Source organism: Plasmodium relictum (assembly GCF_900005765.1).
Source record: "Plasmodium relictum strain SGS1 genome assembly, chromosome: 11".
Classification (NCBI taxonomy): domain Eukaryota; phylum Apicomplexa; class Aconoidasida; order Haemosporida; family Plasmodiidae; genus Plasmodium; species Plasmodium relictum.
In genome coordinates this window covers 1,072,782-1,087,747 of record NC_041689.1, presented here as the reverse complement: position 1 = coordinate 1,087,747, position 14,966 = coordinate 1,072,782, and the positions used below count along the sequence as shown (strand labels likewise).

The 14,966-nt window shown below is 18.3% G+C and overlaps 5 protein-coding genes and 2 non-coding genes across 7 annotated transcripts; 4 read left to right on the top strand and 3 right to left on the bottom strand.

Annotated features, from left to right (window-relative positions):
* Window positions 1–143: 143 nt before the first annotated feature.
* Window positions 144–1,222, bottom strand: MSP10 (merozoite surface protein 10, putative; the record flags this gene model as incomplete). Its single annotated transcript, XM_028677555.1, has 2 exons — window positions 144–883; window positions 952–1,222. 2 exons carry the CDS (start codon window positions 1,220–1,222, stop codon window positions 144–146), a joined length of 1,011 nt encoding a protein of 336 aa, XP_028533933.1.
* A 2,082-nt stretch (window positions 1,223–3,304) lies between these two features.
* On the top strand, window positions 3,305–4,789 carry PRELSG_1127900 (cleavage stimulation factor subunit 1, putative; the record flags this gene model as incomplete). Its single annotated transcript, XM_028677554.1, has 1 exon — window positions 3,305–4,789. One exon carries the CDS (start codon window positions 3,305–3,307, stop codon window positions 4,787–4,789), a length of 1,485 nt encoding a protein of 494 aa, XP_028533932.1.
* Window positions 4,790–5,486: 697 nt separating this feature from the next.
* On the top strand, window positions 5,487–6,368 carry PRELSG_1127800 (conserved Plasmodium protein, unknown function; the record flags this gene model as incomplete). The annotated part of the gene is made up of 1 exon (XM_028677553.1): window positions 5,487–6,368. One exon carries the CDS (start codon window positions 5,487–5,489, stop codon window positions 6,366–6,368), a length of 882 nt encoding a protein of 293 aa, XP_028533931.1.
* Window positions 6,369–6,636: 268 nt separating this feature from the next.
* On the bottom strand, window positions 6,637–7,707 carry PRELSG_1127700 (DnaJ protein, putative; the record flags this gene model as incomplete). Its single annotated transcript, XM_028677552.1, has 1 exon — window positions 6,637–7,707. One exon carries the CDS (start codon window positions 7,705–7,707, stop codon window positions 6,637–6,639), a length of 1,071 nt encoding a protein of 356 aa, XP_028533930.1.
* Window positions 7,708–8,485: 778 nt separating this feature from the next.
* PRELSG_1127600 lies at window positions 8,486–8,557 on the top strand. The gene has a single exon. It is a non-coding gene; the product is annotated as a tRNA-Ala (tRNA).
* Window positions 8,558–10,990: 2,433 nt separating this feature from the next.
* On the bottom strand, window positions 10,991–11,071 carry PRELSG_1127500. The gene has a single exon. It is a non-coding gene; the product is annotated as a tRNA-Leu (tRNA).
* A 1,174-nt stretch (window positions 11,072–12,245) lies between these two features.
* Window positions 12,246–14,681, top strand: PRELSG_1127400 (conserved Plasmodium protein, unknown function; the record flags this gene model as incomplete). Its single annotated transcript, XM_028677551.1, has 1 exon — window positions 12,246–14,681. The coding sequence occupies one exon, from the start codon at window positions 12,246–12,248 to the stop codon at window positions 14,679–14,681; it is 2,436 nt and encodes an 811-aa protein (XP_028533929.1).
* Window positions 14,682–14,966: the final 285 nt, after the last annotated feature.

Sequence of the window (14,966 nt, the reverse complement as noted above, 5' to 3'; positions counted from 1 at the left end):
AACCTTAAAGAAATAAAAAAAAAAAAATTTAATAATAAAAAAAAAGTAAATATTATTAAAGAGAAATAATTTAAAAAAAAAAATTTTAATATAAAAAAAAATTTATTATTTTATTTTATTTTATTTATTTTTGTTTTTTTGTATTATACAAAATATTTTTGAAACAAACATATTAAAAATATTATAAATATGCATAGAGATTGCTTCATTTGATAGTTTTTAACACAAAAAATGCCATCACCAAAAAAAGAATCCTCACATTGACATTTAATTATATTATCAGTAATAGAGCACTCTGCATTTTTATCACAGTATCCATTATTAACAGAACAACTTTTTTCATTCATAGGTATACATGTAAAGAGATCAGTATTGGTATCTTGAATATAGTTGGCTCTGCATCTGCATTCTTCTTTATTTTTTTCAACAATATAACAACGAGCATTTTCACCACATTTAGAATAATTGCATACATAGTTACTTTTAAATTTTATAAAATTGTTTATAACTTCTGTATAAAATCTCACTTTCATAATTATTTGTTCGAGCTTATATATACCTTCATCTATATAGTTAACTGCTTCTTTCACTTCATTATTTTTTTTTTTTAGATTATTTCGTATTGTTTCTGAATTATCTCTGTCTGTCATGAATAAATCTTTTCCTTTTTGAAAAAAACTATTAGCAGAAGATGCTATAATGAGTATGTCTTCAGGATTGTCTAAAATATCTTTCATTGTTTTTTGTTGTTCATTTTCTCTTGTTTTCATCATATTTTTAATTAAATCTTCAGTAAAAGCAACTTCATTTTCTTTAGTGGTTTTTACTTCATTTGAATTATCAGTTTCACCGCCACTTATATTATCATTTCCTTCTTCATTTACTAAAAAAAAATATAATTTTCAACTTTGCTATTATTTATTAAAACATTTTAATCTTTTATATTTGTACCTGTTTCACTATTTTCATTACCGGGTAAATGCTTAGTGGGATTTTCTTCAGAGGAAATATCAATTTCATTTGCCTCATCTTCCTTCTTACTTGTATATTCTTCCTCACTTGCTTTTATAAATGTTGCCTCTTCATGGGAATGATCTTCATTCACAATATTCTTACTTGTCTCTTCCTTCATAATAATTTTATATGCATAGACAATATTATTTAAATATAAAAGGAACAATAGTACTAAAGTAAATGATTTGATGAATTTTAAAAATATCATTTTTTATTATATGAGTTTACTTGAAAACTTATATCAGTTTTCTAAATATATGTTTATTTAATATATAGATACATATGCATAAAGTGGAAAGTTATATCTAAAAAACATTAAATTTATGTCCATTAAATAAAATTGAAAAGTTGTTATAGTAAAAAAAAAAAGTAAATAAATAAAACAAAATAAAATAAAATAAAATAAAAAGGTTAATTAGAATTAAAAATAGGAAAAAACAAAAATAAAAAATAGTCAATAAAAAAAAAATTGCGTGCTCTACAGTTATGGTAATGCACTTTCACTTAATTCCATTCTATTATTTTATTGTAAATTTTTTTTTTCTTCTTCTTTATCAAATACTGGAAAATATTATTATTTAGTAAATTTTTATAATTTTGAATGTAGTTTTAATAAAAACAGTAATAAAAAAATTTAAATTAATACTAAAAAACAAAATGGTGAATTATAAACTAATTTTAATCTGATTGTTGATGTGCAACACAACAAAGCACAACAAAAAAAATTGAAAAAAAAAATGAAATAAAAAAAATTATGAAAATTAACATAAAAATTCATATGAGATAATTATATGTGCTTTTTTTCTCTATATCTTAAAAATTATAATAAACAAAAAATTTTAATTATTGGAGCAAAAAAAAAAAAAGTAAAAAAGGAAAAAAGAACCAAATAATAAAATAAATGGATTTTACTTATACAATCCATATGATTTTCTTTTCTTTCCTTTTTTTTTTCTTTTTTCATGTAAATTTTTAGTTAAAAAAGGAATGAAACTTCATAAGAATAAATGCAAGACATACTCATTTTTTATTATATTGTCTTTCTAAAAGTTTCGTATTATATAATAGTAATATTTTGAGAAATTTTCATAAAAATGTGAATATAAAATGAAAAATATATTTATATCATAATTAAAAATTTTTTTTAATTTGAAATAAGTTAGAAATATTTAATAAGCACCTAATGCCATAACCTTAAAATATGAGTAAAATTCAGCAAAAAGATAGATACTTCTTCTCTTTAACAGTAAATTGTTATTAGAATATTATTATTTCATTTAAGATAAATCAAAGTTAGGTTAATTAAAAAGAGATAAATTATATAACGTATAGACGTACATAATTAATCTTAAATTTAACTTGAAATGCATTGTGTGGAGAAAATATTTTTTTCCTTATTTTGTTATATATTTAAAAGTAATTAATAAACCATTTCACTTAAATTATTTGCTTTTATATAAAAAATAAAAGAATACAAAATTAAGAAGATGTAAACCTTATAAAAAAAATATAATTATCTAATACATTGTAAAATATCATTTCCTTTTATTTTCTTTTATATCTAAGTATAATTATTTTGCACAATTGTAAAACTTATCAAGATTTGCTCATTAATTAAAATACTATTACTTCAATTACCAAAAATATAGTAGTCTCAGTGAATTATAGCTTACTATTTTAAAATGAAAAAAAAAATATCAATATCTTTATAAATATTTTTAGATAAAAATTAATTTTATTAATTTCATAGTGGAAAAAAATGAAAATTCATAAAAAATTGAGTAAAAATATTATTTATGATATACAAAATTTACATGAAAAAATTGTGTTTAAAATCGAAAGAATAAATTTTCATAATTCTTAAAATATATATAAATTAAAACTTCTTATTAGTTTTACCTTTTTTTTGTTGAGTAAAAATTTTTTTTTAAATATTTTTTTATATTAATTAAAAAAATAATAATTAAAATTATGCAAAAGAAAAAAAAAATTTTTGTTTTTAAATTTATGAATAGGTAAATGAATAAAAAAAAAATTTATGTAAACATAAAAATTTTATATTTTTAAAATTAATTTTTTTTTTATTTGAAATAAAACATCCATATTTATGTACCGCTACTTTAAGGAATTTTATCCGAATGAATGTTTATTCTCAATTTTTGTTTAAATTTATTAAAAAGGTAAAGATGATACATTTACATTTAAATTTGACGTATAATTAGAAAATATATTTAATATTGAAAGTTATAACACTCTATGTATTATTGCAAAAGAAATTAATATCACATTAATGAAAGAATATAACGTTAGTAATTCTTTTTCTTCAAATAATGTTATCAACAAAAACGATAATATTATAACAAATAATGACAACTATTCTAAATTTGTAGAAAATGAACAAGAAAGAAGTCGTAAAAAAAATATAGATGATAATGGATTAAGTAACCTCGAAGAGAAAAAAAGTATGTGTATTGATAAAATAGGATTTTATGAAATAGTTTTGAAACAACTTATAGATGATAATTTAATTGATTCTTATAAGGTTTTGAAAAAAGAGTTAAATTTGCAAGAAAATAAAAATGTTGAAAATGATTACCTTTTTAATACATATACAAAAAATATATGCAAGCCTTCTGAATTTAACAATGAACAAGATATAAAGAGTTTAGTTAATGTTGAATCATTAAATAAAAAAATATACACATTTAATGATTCAGTGTTAAATTATGATATAAAAAGTGAAAATATGAAAAGATTATATAGTTATGAAATTAATGATCGTATTGAATTAATTCACAGAAATAAATGTATTTGTTGTGATACCAATTACTCATATAATATTTTATGTTCAGGTGGTTTAGATAATGTTGTAAAAATAGCTAAAATATATGATATAAAAAAAAAAAAAATTTATAATATAGATAGACATACAGGAAAAGTTAACTGCGTAAAGTTTCATCCTTTTAAAAATATTTTATTTTCTGCCAGTGATGACTGCACAATTCAAATCCTTGATGTTAACAAATTAATTAAAAAAAAAAAACAAGCAAATAAATTTAGCTTAAATGAAAGTATAAACAAAGCACATAAGAATATTTTAATACAAGATAAAAATCCATTTATATGCTTGTATGTTCATCCATGTGGTGATTTTTTGTATACAAGTAATAAAAATGAAAATATATTAAAAATGTATGAGCTTGAAACTTTAACATGCTATATTTCTTTTGATAAAAAAAATTTTCATACATCATCAATTAATAGCATTAGTGGAACATCAGATGGAAACATTTATTCATCAGTTTCTGATGATGGTCATATAAAGTTTTGGGATGGTCATAATTCCAAATTAATACACACACAAGCTAATGCGCATAATGGTTATTCTGTTCAATCAATTAAATTTAATAAGTCTAATTTTTATATCTTAACATCTGGACTTGATGGGCAAACAAAAATTTGGGATTTAAGAAATTTTAAATCATTATTTACATTTGGTAATGGATTATCATGTTCTTTTAATAAAAGTATTTTTATGAATAATGAATCATTTATAGCTAATATAGTTCATACAAGTGATAATTTCTCATCATCTCATTTTTATATATATAATTCATATTTTGGAAATATGGAATACAACATACAAAATATACATAATGACCAAATTTCTGATATTGTTAATGCAAAAGACTCGTTGAATGTTCACACAGCTAGCTATGATTGTGTATGCAAAACAATTAAAATTGAACAGAAATATTTGCATGCTTATAACTAACAGAAAAAAGTATTTTTTAATTCTAGAAAGATGATATAGTTTTTTTTTTTTTTTTTTTGGCTTGCATTTATTAACTTATATTTTATACACTATTTTAATTTTTTTAAACTTTTTGAAAAATTCTCAAAAGTATAAAGAATTATTTTTTTTTTAATAGTGTCTTATTTTTTAATAATTCATTTTATGTTTTTAGTATTTTTATTTCATCATTTTTATTGTGTCTCCTGTACTTAATTGAAAAAGTTTAAGGTAAAATTAAGTATAAAGAAAAAAAAGACTACAATTTTAGATTTTAAAAAAAAAAAGGATTTATAGAGGCTCAAATATTAGAATTTACTATTTTTTTTTTTTTTTTTTTATTTAGGAGATTTAAAAATTTTAAGCAAAACCAAAATTAATATATTGAAATATCCATATTTCGGATATATTTAAGATCAATAAAAAATATTTTATCTTTTAATCGTTTAAATAGTTTTATCTTAAAAATATCATTATAAAATAGAGATAAAATACAATTATATTTTAGTTATTGGTTTATTTAAAAAAAAAAAGGAAATTTTCCATATATATGCTAATATTAAAAAATTTATATAAATACATGAATCGATAAAAATAATAACTTTATTAGGATGTAGAAGAATTTAATGATATAATTGTAAATTTATAAAAGTGCATAAGAAATTCTGAAAAAAATAAAATGAATAGCAAAGCATATGATGATTTATTTGCAAATTTTTTAAACATTTCTAGTAATGGTAGTGGTAGTATAGATAGTTCAAGTGAAGAATGCTTTTCTGAAATAAGTGTGTCAAATGTAGCTGCAGAGTATTTATTCGATAATGAAAATATGGAATCAGGTAAAAGAGGTGATAAAAGACAATATATTAGAGAATATGATAAAGAGAAAGAAAAATATATATCAAATTCAGATGTAGAATATAAAATTACTTCAAAGTATGTAAAATCAATACTAAAAAATAAAGAAAAACAAAAATTTTATGACTTTAGAAAATATTTATCAGATACTGATGTTTTTTTTACATTTGTACAAATATTTTTACATTTAATAAAAAATAAAGAAAAAATAGAAAATCCGTATGATTACATTATAAATTACTTTGAGTTAAAAAAAGAAGACTATGATAATGAAAAAAAAGTTTTAATAAAAGAAAATAAATTTTATAAAAAAGAAAATGAAGAGTTAAATAATAAAATAAATTTATTAGAAGTTGAAATAAATGATATACGAAAAAAAAATTGCTGTAGCATTATTACTAAATTTTTTTTTAAAGATGATGATGAGCAATTTAATGCTTTTGATATTTTTAATAAAATTATTAAAAATAACAAAAAATCGAAAATTGAAACATCTTTTATATTTACAAAAGATATATTTTTTCTTTTTTTAAATTTTTTAAATGATCCCACCAGAACTATGTTATATGATATATTAATGAAAAAGACAAGTGAAGAAAATTATTCCTTTTTTTGTGATAAATTATTAAAAAAGTTAACAAAGTTTATAAATTATTACTTATCTTTTGATAAGTTTGCCATGAATGAACATCTAGAACCATAAAAAGAAAAAAGCATTTTATACAATAAAAAATTATTTTTTTTATATGTGTAAATATTAAAAATTTTAAAAGATATAAAGAAAATTACAAACAAAAAAAGAAAAAAAATATAATATATATAATTCTACTAAAAAATAAGAAAATTTAGAAAAAAAACTAAAATTGCTATTAAAAAAAATAACTTTTTTTTTTTTTTTTGCTCCCTTCTTTTCATCATTTATTTTCTTTTCAGTAGTTTCAAATTATGCAATTTATTATAATGTTTTATGATTATATAGATTTAATAGATTGTGCACATAGTATAATTGTTGTAAATAAAGTAATATAAACCTTATTTTTGGAAAAAAATTTAAAAATGTTATCCATAAATGAATTAGATAACTGTTTCAATTTTATTACATTAACAGGAGAAAAAGGACCACAAATATAATTTCCAAAAACTCTATGCGCACTTTGAGGTAAAGTAAAAGTTGATCTATCTACTACAATTAATTCATGATAAACATTTAAGAATTTATATTTGATATATAGATGCATTTCTGTATCTTCTAATATATTTATATAGGATTTCTTATTTTTACTTGATATTTTAATTAATGGTTTAGGAATTCCCAAAAAATAAGCAAATGAAGCATCATCATTGAACAATAATGAACTATTTTCAATTCTACATTGCAAAAGCACTGTTAAATCTAAAAAAGGGCCTTGTATATGATCTTCAGTAATGGGATTTATGCTTAAACAATTATTTATATATTCATCTTTTAGAGCTAAATTTCCAAATAATGCCTTTTCTATTATTAACCCATTTTTTTTTTCTTCTTCTTTTAATTTTTCATTATATTCATCTTTTAATTCATCAATTTTATTTGCATATATGAGATCAGCTTCTTTTTCTAATATTCCTCTTTGCACTTCTATCATAGACTCATCAATATAATTATTTAAAACATCATAATAAAATTTTTCAAATTTATCAGTTAATATTTTATAAGATTTTTGTATTAAATAATAACATTCTTCATATTCACTTGATAACTTTTTATTAACACTTAATAATTTTGACAGTAATAAATAACTTTTCCTTATTGTTTTAGCGTCTGAGTTTATATTTACATTTAATATTTCATAATATCTTAGTTTAGAATGATTTTCATTCATGTATTTTATTTTTGCTATATAATTATTTAAAAAAATTTTTTTATTTTCAGTACTCATTGAATTAATCTGCAAAATTACATTGGTGTCTATTTCATCGATCATTTCATTAATATTCTTATTTTTTTCATTCCTTACAGAAGTTTCGTTACATTTATCCTTTTTAGTACTATTATTATTCATTTTAAAAGTTTAATAAGAAAATGAAAAAAAAAAAGAAAAAAAAAGGTAGTATTTATATTAATGTATCTATATATAAATTAGTAATCAACTTTTTTATTAATTTTAAATTTGTTAAAATTTTTGATTTTTCTATAAAAACGGAGATAATTATTACAGATATGTTAAAATTGAAAAAATTACTTTACTCATTTTGTATAAATGAATGTTAAATACTTTTCTTATCTATTCTAGTTTTAATATTCTGAAATAACATATTTTTATGTTGTTTAGTAATTCAAATTCATTATAAAATATCATATTTCTTAAATAATATTAAAATCTCTGAAGTACTTAAATCTGTTTTATTGAATTTTTTAATGTTTTAAAATTTAATGGAAAAATATGTTTTTTGAAGATTCATTTAAGTTAAAAAAAAATTGGAATAATTTTTATTTTCACAATTTTTTTCTTTTTTAGTTTTTTTATTCTCTTTATTTATTTATTTATTATTTTTTTGGGGTTTTCTAAAATTTTCAAATGAAGTTTCCAAAAATAAAATTTTATTAATACTGGAAAATTTTTTTTTGTGTAAAAAGTATTAATAATGAACTATTATTATTAAAAATACAATTGTACAATCGAAGAAAAATAAAAGTAATATGGCAAATTAAAATAAATTGTAATTTACAATAAAACAAAAAAAAAAAAAAAAGTTAATATTTATAAATATATAATATTCGTTTATTTTTTAAGGAAAATACTTCATATTTTTAATAAATTTATTTATTATATAATTACTGGGCTTGTGGTGTAGTGGTATCACGTTCGCTTCGCATGCGATTACTCCCGGGTTCGATTCCCGGCTGGTCCATTATATTTTATTAATTATATATAAAATATCATAATTATTCAAAAGTGTAGTAAACAAATATTGTAAAAATAGTTCTTAAAAAGAAATAATATATTAATAAAATCTTTACTGTTATTAGGAATTAAAGATTTATTAAAGATATGATTAATACGCCAAGTATAAATATTAAGTTTTATTAATATGATTTTTTTGTGTTTTATATTAAAAATGTAAGATTATATATTTTGCTTTGTTTTAAAGTTTAATAGATATATGTTAAATCCTTCGATCAGTTATTTTTTTGAAATGAGCTTTGCTGATTTATCAATTGATTATTCAATCACTTTACTGGAGTGTTGAACAAGTAAATTAATAATATTGAGATTTTTATACTAATTTTAATTATTGTAAAGATATATTCATATTATTAATACGTAAACTTTACACATATAATTTACATAATCGAGAAAATTATAATTTCATAGGTATTTATTTACCACAATAAAAGTATTTTTTACTAAAAGTTTAAATCCTTATTAAAAGCATTGATTATATAAAATAACAAAAAAAAAAAAAATAAATTAAATGATAGTTATTAATTATGTTTCAAAAGTATGTAAAAATTAAATGTTAATAAAAGCAAAAGGCCTTTTGTTTTTCTTTTAAACTTTGTATTCAATTTTTTATGGTTCAAAAATTAATTGGAATTGATAAAATTTTACATACCACAAACAATTTAACCAAGAAAAAAAAAATAATAAAATAAAACAATACAATTATTTTTAACAAAAAAACTTACAAAAATAAAATAAATCTAATAATTTTTTTTTTTTTATATTACTAACAAATTTTTTATATCTTAAAATTAAAATGCTATAAATACAAACTTTTCTTTTTTTTATATGTTATTAATTTAAATAAAATACATAATATATTATTAAATGTATATTCAGATTTACCTATTTCAAAGAGTTTTTTTGTTTTCAGTTAATTTTTTTAGTAATATCTTAAAATTAAGATTGCAAGTTGTTTCCCAAAAAAATTAATTACATTATGACACAAGTTCTAGGGAACCATTTGAATTAATAGTTACAAAAATTTGATGATTTATAAAATTTGTTCCTTAAAAGGATAAAATTTTGTTTTATTTCTTTTGTGTATGCTATTTTTAGTGAAATTATTTAACATTTATAAAATTCATAATAATATTAAGCAAAATTGTTAAAAATAAGTTTAGAATAATGCTATACTATGAAAATTTTCTTATTACTTTATCTAGATAATTATATATAATTAAATTTTATGAAAAAATAATACTTATTATTTTTTCAATTTTTAAAATTTAATATTTTAATTAAAGGATGAAATATTTTTATTATTTTAATTTGTTTTTGGCTTTAGAATATATTGATATATATTTGGTTTATTTGAATTATCAGTAAATACAAAAGTTAAATATTTTTATTTACTTAAGAATAAATCATACGTAGATATAGATGAATTAATTTTCATTACATTAAAAGAAGTTTTAATATCTTGACTTTATTTGTAATTTTTTTCTTTATGTTTTATAAGAATATAACTTCATAAAAAGGTTTTATACATATTTCACGTAAAATAAATTAATAAAATTACTGTAGCTTTTAATATATCTAAGTTTCAAGTTAGAATTAAAAAATTGAAAATTAAGACAATCTTTCTTTTTTATAAGTAGATATTTTAATAATATAATGCTGTAATATCTACTTTTAATAATTGTAAATTACATATATAGTAACCTTCAATAATAATATGAAGTAATAATTTAAAATTTTACATATTTTTTTAATATTTATGGTTTTTCACAATTTATAAAAACTATAACTATATAATAAAAGATATTAATTTATTATAAATAATTCTATAATAAGAACCAAATAAAAAGTTATATATACCTCACAATATTTAAGAGAATATCTTAAATAACTAATTAAAAGCATTGCTGTAAATCTATATGCATAAAAAAAAAAAAAAAATTTTGTCAGACTTTTTTTTGAAAAACTTTTTAATAATTTTTAAGGAAAATAACTGCTAAAAGATTCTTTAATATATAATTAAAGTTTTTTACATATAGAATGTTTAAATTTAATAAAAGTAATTATTATTAAACTTTTTAAATGTCTTATTAGTGTGCTAAGAATATATAAAATACTAAGCATGTTTTATTCAAAAATTATTGTCATAAAAGTTATTTATTTCATGTACTCTATTTGATTAATAATAAAATAAGAGTTCCACCATTTATTATTTGAATTGTACTTATGTACAAATAACATGATAAACTATCCTATATATTTTTTTTTCATATCGTAAATAACATTATAAATTATTCCATATGCTTTATTAACTATTTTTCCTATTTCCTCATTCAATATTATATACCATTTCTTGTCCAAAATAGATAATAATTTTAAATGACAGAAGCGGGATTCGAACCCACGCCTTATACAGACTACTCTCTGAAAGTAGCGCCTTAGACCACTCGGCCATTCTGTCAACCTACTTCTTTTCTTCTTCTTATTGATTTTTCAAATTTACATTTTTTCTTATTCCTCATGCAAACTTTTCAGATATAAAATATTTAAATATTAAATGTATTAATTATTTATTATAAATTAAAAATTGATTTTAAATTTTATATAATAACTAAAATTAATTTATGAAATTTTTATATCTGAAACGAATAAAAAAAAAAAATATCTTTTAAACATAATGCTACCTATTTAAAATTATATTATTTTGACAGTAAAAAAAAAAAAATTTTATATAATTTTAAATTTTATAGAAACCTTTTAATTATACTTTTTTAATATATATTTATGGATATATATAATAAAAAATTAGTTTTTTTATATATTTAAATTAATTTATATTTATAAAAAATATACTAACATTTCTTTTTAAAAAATATTCCTCAATGCTTTTTTTTTAATGATACCTAAATTATTAGAATAATAAATTTAAAGTTTTTTTTTTTATTTTCATTTTATTCGATGTTAAAAGAATTATTATAAAGATACAGATGACATAAATGTATGAAAAAAAAAAAATTTACTTAAAAATTATAAAAAAAGAAGTAAAATATTATATAATTCCTATATTTAATATGTTTTTCTTTAATAAAAAATAAGGAGATATAAACATAATAATTTTTTAATTTGTAAAACAACTTATTTATATTAATTTAATTAAATATTTAATCATATTTTATTTCAAGTGGAATTATAAAATATTTTCATTCAATGAAATAAAAAGAAAGTTTTAAGACAGTATATTAGAAGCTAATAGTTAAGTTATATACACGGTAGTCCTTATATAAAAATTAATTATAGTTAATAATTAGAATTTATAAATAAAATTATTTGAAATACATATATATATAATTTAATTTGATACATTAGTTATGAGAGAAAAAAAATAAATAATTCATATTAATTAAAAAAAAGAATTATTATAAATTTATAATAAAAAAAAAAAAATAAATAAAAAATATAATTTGAAAAAATAATAAAATAATATGAAGAGTAAAACTAAAAAGAAAATATTTTATTAAATTCATTTTTTTTAAGAATTATTTATAAGACAGTTTCATTAAGCAGATTTTAAAAATAAAGAATAATATTTACGCATATATTAATTGTAACATATACCATGAAAACTATTTAATGGAATGATTAGTATAAAATTAAATTTTTTATGTTCTTTAATAATTCTGAAAATTATTAATAATTTTAATACAAGAAAAAATAAAAAATATTTCTTTTTTCTGTTGTATTCATTTATTATATTTTTTTATTATGAAAAATTAACGTTCATACAATCTTACCAAATAAGAAAAGTAATAGTATATAATAATGATTTTGTCAATCTTATAAGAAATGGAAGAAAAAACAAGAAAAACTTCTTTAAATATAAAAACATTTTTGAACTCATAAGAAAGGGAAAAGAGTTATATATGAAAGAAGATAGTTCTAATGATATAATAAATGTAGAAAATAATGAAGTAAGAAAAAAAAGAAAAAATAACATCAATAGCTATTTCAATTCTTTACGTTATAATGATGTGTTAATTAAATATATAGATGAAAATGTAAATTTTAATGATGGAATAATAAATTATTTTGTATTAAATTCTAATCCAAATATAAACTTTTTAATGAGTAATACAAAAGAAGAAAAAAAATATAATGTAAATGAAAAAAAGTTAAATGATAACAAAGATAATAAAGAAAGAGTATTGAATGAAAAAAATAAATACAGTGATAGTATTGAGAATAATAGTATTCATAATAATACGGGAAAAAAAAAAATACGATTAAGGCTTAAAAGGGGATATATGAATGATATCTATGATAGAGAAAAAAGGAAGTTAAAGGACGTATTACTCTCTTTAGAGGATAAAAGCATATTTAAAAAAAATAGCAATAAAATAAAAGAAAATATATTATTATTAAATGGGCAAACCGTAAAAACAGAAGTAATAAAGCAGTATTTATTTCATAAGTTAAGATTAGAATATTATGAAAGCATAAGAGACCAAAAAAAAATTTTAACTTTAGACATGTGGTCAAAAGAAATTAATGTATCTGTTGATAATTTAAAAAAGTTAATTATATACATTTACAAAATGAAAAATTTAGTACAAAAAGAAGATGAAGATTTATTAATTAAAACATATTTTTATAATAAAACTAATATGTTTACACTTTTTAGAAACAATAATACTCATAATAATATAACATTTGATTTTAACATAACAGAAGAAAATATAAATAAAGATAATAAGGAAAATGAAAAGAAAAAAGAAGGGGAAAAAAAAAAAAAGGTAGAAAATGAAATTTATGATAAAAATAAGGAATTAAATTCAAAGAAGTATTGTAGTAATGCGGAATCTCATTCAGGATATGATAATAACAAGGGAAATATGATCTACAAGAATTATAAACAAATTAAAGATGCAGAAATAGAACGAATAAATGAAGAAAAAGAAGTATTACAAGATAAAGATAAAAAAAAAACATATAACCTTTTTGATGACAATTTTGAAGATACAGATGCACTTATTTATAATGATTGTGAAAATTTAATAAATGCACAAGTTCAGAAATTTATTGAATGTATTAAAGATATTGTATTTTTTGAAAATTCTATTTATATACTTGAAAAATTAGAAAATAGACCACCATTAATGGAAGAATTAATATATGCATATAATTACGATAAGGAAAAATTTTCAAAAGACCTAGAAAATAAAATAAAATTATCTGAAAAATTACTTATATATTTTATGCCTCTAATAAAGAACATTATAAGAAAAGCAGAAGCAAATTTTAGTAGTAATTTAAGTGAAGATGATTTCTTATTAGTTAGTTTAGATTCAGTAAAAAATGGATTCAAAAAATATGATGTAGAAAAATTAGGAATAAAAAATTTAACTAAATATGTTTATATATGGGCAAAAAATAGTACATACAATTATTACCAAAAGCACAAATCGTTTGTATCTATTTCACCTCATACATATAATGATTACAATAAAATAAAAAAATTTGAAGAATCATTTTTAGAAAGAAATGATAGAAATCCAAGTATAAAAGAAATAAGTGAAGGATTAAATATGCGTATAGAAAAAATAGAAAAAGTGCTATCATCACAAGTCAATATTATAGATGCTGAAAAGCCTATTACTTATCATAATAACAATTCATCAAATCAGGAAAAAAATACATATAAAGATTTAATAGTTAATTCAGATGATATTCATAGTTTTAATGAAATTATGTACAATGACATTGTAATAAAAGGATTAAGAAATTTTATTTGTAAATCACTAAAAAAAAAAATTAATAAATTAATTATATTTATGAAATTTGGTCTTTTCTTAAATAAAAAAATTTATTCAGATGATGAAATATGCAAAACTCTTAGAATTAGCAAAAAAAAATTTCAGAAGCACTTTGAAGATTCAATGAATGAAATTAAAAACTTTATAAAAAAATTAAAAAAAAATAAATCTCAGTTGGACTCTAAGTTTGATTTCGCTTCTTACATAAACTTTTCTCAATATGATTTTTTAGGAAATGAATTTTCGCAACTAACTATATAGCTGATAAAAATATTATTTTTTTTTAATTAAAAATATTTTATTTAATTTATTTAAAGCTTTTAATTTTAGTACAACTATGTTTTAATAAGAATTTTGAAAAAAAATAAAATATGTTTTCTTTCACAAATCTTTCATGTGTATTATGCTTATGTTTTAATAGAAAGTCTTTTTTTTTAGTGAAATTATGATTAATTTATAATTTTTTTTTTTTTTTTTATCATCACTAATATTTATGTTAACATGTAATTATACAAAATGTGTTGTTTAAAATATAAAAATTATATA